Genomic DNA, 5,451 nt, shown 5'->3' on the forward strand with positions numbered 1-5,451 from the left:
TAAACAACCGGCTCTTTCTGGTTTAGGGCCAAGAGCTGGGGCTGGTGATCAGCGACCCCAGGCTGTAGAACTAGTTCGAGCATTAGTAGGTAGCGTCCTGGATTTGGGTTCTGACGTCCTGGGGTCCAGCAACTCACTGGGTGACCTCAGGTCTCTGGGTCTTGGTTTGTTCATCGATGAAATGGGGACAAATATACCTGCACTCCCTCCCTCTAAGAATCTTAGATCGCTGTGAGGATCAAATGAGATAATGTATGTAAGGGGCTTAGTAAACCTTAGCGTGATATAAAAATGTCAGCGGCCACCATCATCTAGACTGTAGAACTGTTGAAGGGAAAAGCTTGGTAAACACCGTACAAGGGTGAGACTCTATTAGTATTTGGACCAGACTGGTTATTTCATTAGCATAGGGAAGATGCCCACTGTCGGGGAGCCTTCTTTTACCAATGGGCATCGGCGGCCATCTTACACCCTGTAGTCAGAGGGTTGGCTGGGCCACTTGCCCAGGCCACACCCACCCAATGTGTCCCAGGTGGGACTCAAACCCAGGTCTTCCTGACTCTCTAGCCACTATATCATGTTGCTTCTCATATATCACTCCTTTAATGAGGAATAATATGATATAATGATATGTACATGTGAATATTCTATGGCTGTAGCATCATCTATGTTATTAAACATGATGTGTCAGAAGCAGGTTGTCCTGGCTCTGTAGCCAGTACTCTACACATTATGCTGGACTTCCTTCTTATGCTGATAATGATAACTGTCCAAGGGACTTCCTGGCCCACAGTTAGGGCGAGAGAGGAATGAGAATGGACGTTCCCACCACCCTAACACTTTATAGTTTAGGGAGGACTGGTATAGGAGAAGGTGTCAGAGAACCCAGGTTCAAGTCTCATCTACTTCCTATGCGACCATGGACAAGTCACTTGTCTCCTCTGGGTGTCAGTAAAAGGAGTTAGGTGGACCAGATGGCCTCGGAAGGCCCTTGTAGATGGACAGCAATGATTCTAGGAACTCTGTGAGGTAGGCAGGGCAGGATTCTTATTCTCCCCATCTTACAGAGCAGGAAACTGAGGCTCTGAGGAGTGAGTGGTCTGCCCAAGGTCCCATGAGGAGGGAGTGAGGGAGTCAGGCCTTAGCCTCCTGGCTCTCATCACCTGCCCTCCCTCGCCTTGCTCTGGGACAGAGCAACTTTGGAAGGCCATGAGATAAGACCCACAGTCCCAGCTGCAGCCCCTCTGAAAGAAAGCAGCCGAGAGATTTCCTGACACACCAGGGGCCTCCGAGGCCAATGGGCCTGGCCAAGAGTGGCGCCGCTCTGAAGCTGGTCTGTGAGCCCAGATCCCTGCTCACCACCAAATGATGCCTGGATTAAGGTCCCTGAGTGCCCAAAGGCTGTCTAGGATTTGGCTGGCCCATACCAGGGTCAGGTAACACATGCATCAGATGTCCCTCAGTATTTTTAGTCATTGATTAGAGCTCTGGTTTCGGTTTTGCTGGACACTACAGAGATGCATGTTTATTTAGGTTACTGGGCTCTCAGCCCTCCAGACAGTGGGCTGCTGGCTCTCCTGACTGTAGGTACTCCCACTGCCCCCTGCTCTAAGCCCCCTTCATGTTGGGACAATGGCTTTCCAGCTCTGAGGGTCAGAGGCTTAGAGCTGGCAGGGACCTTAGAGGTCTTCTGGCCCACCCCCGTCATTTTACAGAGGCCCAGAGGGGAAGAAGGTCTTGCCTGGGCTTCCAAATAGTGACCATTAGAGCCAGGATCCAACCTAAAGTCCTCTCTCTGGCCCCAAATCCACAAATGCTCTTCTTATGGCCCCACAAGGTGGCCTGTGATTTTGAGTCCCAAACTATACCAACCAGCAACAAAGGCTGTGTCATGGAAAGAAGACAAAAAAACCATGAAAGACTTGGGAACTCAGCTCAAGACAATGGAGTCCAGCACAGTGCCGGAGGATTCCTGATGAAATATGCTATCCACTTCCAGAGAGAGCTGGTGGGTGCAGGGAACACACTGAGGCAGAGGTTTGGGGTTTGGGGTTTTTTTTTTTTGGACATGACTAATGTGGGGATTTGTTTTGCTTGATTCTGCATATTTTTAGCAGCCTTTTTATTTCTTGCTTTCTCAATGTGTGGGAAACTAAAAATAAAATTAAATTGAATTAAAGATAAAAATAAAAGTCATTTCAAATTTAAAAAAAAAAGAAAAGGACTTGTAATTAGGATACCTGGTTATACTCCTTACAAGCTTTGACTATAGTCAAGTCCTTTCATGTTTCTGAGTCTCAGTTTCCTCATCTGTAAAAGGAGGAATAATACCTGCCTCAAATAATTATTGTTAAGGAAAGTGCTTTGTAGACCTTAAAGTACCATAGAATTTCAAACATTCCATACCCTAAGTAGGGGTGGAGGCTTCTGGCAGCTTGGCTGATCGCTTGTTTAAGTTTTTGGGGTTTTTTAAACACTGAAAGCACCCAGCTGCTCTGCCTTTCACCAGCTTTGATACCAGAGTCAGAGGGAAAGGATGTCATGACCAGACCCCATTGGATTACAGGATTCAGAACTGAAAGAGCCCATAGAGCTCAGGGATTCTTAACCTGGAGTCCATGGATCCCCAAGTGGTCTGTGAAGAGATTTCAAGGGGTCTGTGAACATATATGGAAAAAAAACCCAACATCTTGATTTTCATTAACCTCTAACTGAAATTTAACATATCCTTCAATTATTTAAAAAGATTATACTGAGAAGCACCAAACTGCCATAGGAGTCCATGGCACAAAAAGGGTTGAGAATCCCTGGTCTAATATCTGATGGAGGAATTGACCCTATGTAAGCTTGGGGCTCTTGTCACACTGCCCTGTTGGGCCTGAAGCTTGGCTGGCCTCCCCCTCCTGGAAGCCTTCCCTGCAGAAGTCACTGAGTGCATCAAGAGAAGGCGTCTACCTGAAAGGTGCGTCTTTTTATGACTGGGGGTGGCGCTAGCCGCACCGAATTGAGAAGAGGCAGCAGCTGAGGAGGTCAGAGGACAGAGGCCAAAGTCACAAGTAGCCAGGAAGATGCCGACAATCCCAGAAGGGCAGGTCAGGAAAGAGAAAGGGAGAGAGAAGAGAGGAAAGAAAGATTAATGAGGATGAACCGTAAGTGGAGACACAGGAGAAGAGGCAATGGGCAGAGGAGTGTTTTTGCAGCGGAGACCAAAGGACAAACCTCGGAGCTCTGAGAGTCATTTGCCTGGGCCTCCTGACAAAAGGAGGAAGCGACAGGAGCAGCCAGGGGAAGGCCCTTGAGCACCATGACCCTTTCTTGGAAGGGCTGGTGTTTTTCCATACCTTTGGGGCCATTAATTGAATGATTAATGTATTAAGTTAAGACTTCTTTGGATAACTTTCCGTCTTCTGAAGCCATCTCTGCTCAGGCAGCAGCAGCAAGCTGGCATCTAGAAGAGGCCCAGCCCTGTAGCATCCCCAGTGATGGCAAACAGCACTGGCAGATAACCATGTCCCCCGGTAGTCCATTTTTTGAGTCCAACAGAGACATTATCCTGGCCAGATTGGGGACCTCAGTGAGAATAGAGACCATGCAAAGGACAGGTAAAGTTGGGGTCATCCTTTACCCACTTTGAGGCCCTAAGGATTTGCCCCATTAATCTCTGGGGGGGGACTGTGCATAGCAGGGAAAGAGGGGCTCCATTTCTGGGTCCTTTCTCACCCCCAGATGATGCTCGCTCCTACCAAGGGGCCGATCTGCAAGCTGGCGGCCCTAGCCCTGGAGGTTGCCTCAGAGCGAGAGGTTTGCCTAGATCTCCCTGCCTCTGCCATCGTTCGTCCCTGCCCATCTGACGTGGCTCTTTTGGAGAGCCACGCCTTGCCGAGGGGCAAACACAGCGGCCCAATATCGTGCTGCCAGTGCCTGCCCTTACTTTGGGCTTCACATAGACCATGCCAGGCTGAGGTTAACCAGCCAGTGGAGGCTCTGACTCACGGCCACCAGCAAGCCTTGGGGGAAGGAAATTGCTGCTTTAAGTCACTGTGACATTAAGTGACCTTCAGGTCTTCTTTGAGTAAAATGGGAACCTGACAGATCTTGGCCAAATCTGAGGGTATCAGTGGGTGGTCACGCCTGGGCCTGGTCACGCAGGCAGAGGCTGGGCCACGTGGAAGGTGTGGTCACTGTGGTCAGAGCAGGCACTCACCCTAAAGCAGGGAGCAGAGCAGAGTTTTCAAAATAGAGGCCAAAGATTTCTCTGAAGTCTCAGTTGTTTGAATATGCTGAATATGCGTAAAGCAACTAGAGATACGATAAAATGTAATATATTCTGTAAAATAATAATAAAGATAAAATAGGACAGGGTCCTGACCTGTGATTTCATGGGGAGAGGGAAGTCTCTCAATGTAGGTCAACATCTTACCTGCAGCTCCAAGACTTGCCTAGAGCAGTGCTTAGCACAATGCCTGGCACTCAGTAGGTACTAAATAAATGCTTATTGGGCTAGAGCCCTAAGAGGTTAAGTGATTTGTCCAGAGTCACACAGTCTGTGTCAAAGGCAGGATTAGAACTCATAGCCTCCGGGCTCTGAGGCAGCTCTCTATCCACTTCACCAGGTGCTGATGAGAATAAAGTATTCTTATCAAATATAAGATGAGAAGAATGAGAAGAATGTCAACAATAATCATGATACAGTAGTAGAAACGCACCAGGGTACATATGTATGGATTTCCTGGGAACTGAGAACAAAGCCAGGAAAAAGTGGGGTTCCCTCGTCACTGGGGAGATCATTTGAATTGCCTGGGTGGGGGAGGGGCAAGCTGATGGCTCCCTGCTGCGTTTGGAAAGACTCCACTTCCAGCCCCCTTCCTACTGCCACGGGGTGTACGATATTGGGGTTTTTGCCCGTGAATGCTCCTCGGCAGAGCAGGCTCCACACAGACCATCCTCAGAGCCCACAAACCTTCAGGGTAATTATCTGGTTGGAACGCAGGGCTGCCAGGGTGGTGCTTAGGTATTCCTGGGGGGCCGGGAGGGAGAGTGGAGACAGAGCATACAGTGAGTTGTCCAAACCCGTCAGACCCAGCTCTAGACCAGTCCCTCCCCTCTACCAGACCCAGAGGGTCACATCCCATCTATTTCACATCCTTCCTTTCTCTAACTGTCCCACCCAGTTACTGAATGAACCCTCAGGGTGGGTTCATAACCTTTGCCCCCTTTAACCTTTATCTGCCACACAGGGTCATGTTGGGGAATGAGGAGGTCATCGATTGAACAGCCGGGAAACCAAGCTCTTTAGGGAAGAGACAAGGGGCACCCGGAAATCTCTTCTCTCTCTGATTCTCTCTCTTCCTCTCCTGCTAGTTCCTCTGCCATATCCTTCTGTAGCCCCATGGGAGAGGGGTGCGTGTGTGTGTGTGTGTGTGTGTGTGTGTGTGTGTGTGTGTGTGTGTG

At 49.2% G+C, this 5,451-nt stretch overlaps 1 protein-coding gene across 1 annotated transcript in view; it reads right to left on the reverse strand.

Annotated features, from left to right (window-relative positions):
* COL13A1 (collagen type XIII alpha 1 chain) overlaps positions 1–5,451 on the reverse strand; it is a 212,940-nt gene that overhangs the window by 77,203 nt on the left and 130,286 nt on the right. The window contains exon 14 of the mRNA XM_027840607.1: positions 4,961–5,017. Coding sequence (XP_027696408.1) covers positions 4,961–5,017 — 57 coding nt within the window. The remainder of the gene's footprint in view (positions 1–4,960; positions 5,018–5,451) is intronic.

This window comes from Vombatus ursinus, unplaced genomic scaffold, assembly GCF_900497805.2.
Source record: "Vombatus ursinus unplaced genomic scaffold, bare-nosed wombat genome assembly UNPS02014847.1, whole genome shotgun sequence".
In the NCBI taxonomy this organism is placed as follows: Eukaryota; Metazoa; Chordata; class Mammalia; order Diprotodontia; family Vombatidae; genus Vombatus; species Vombatus ursinus.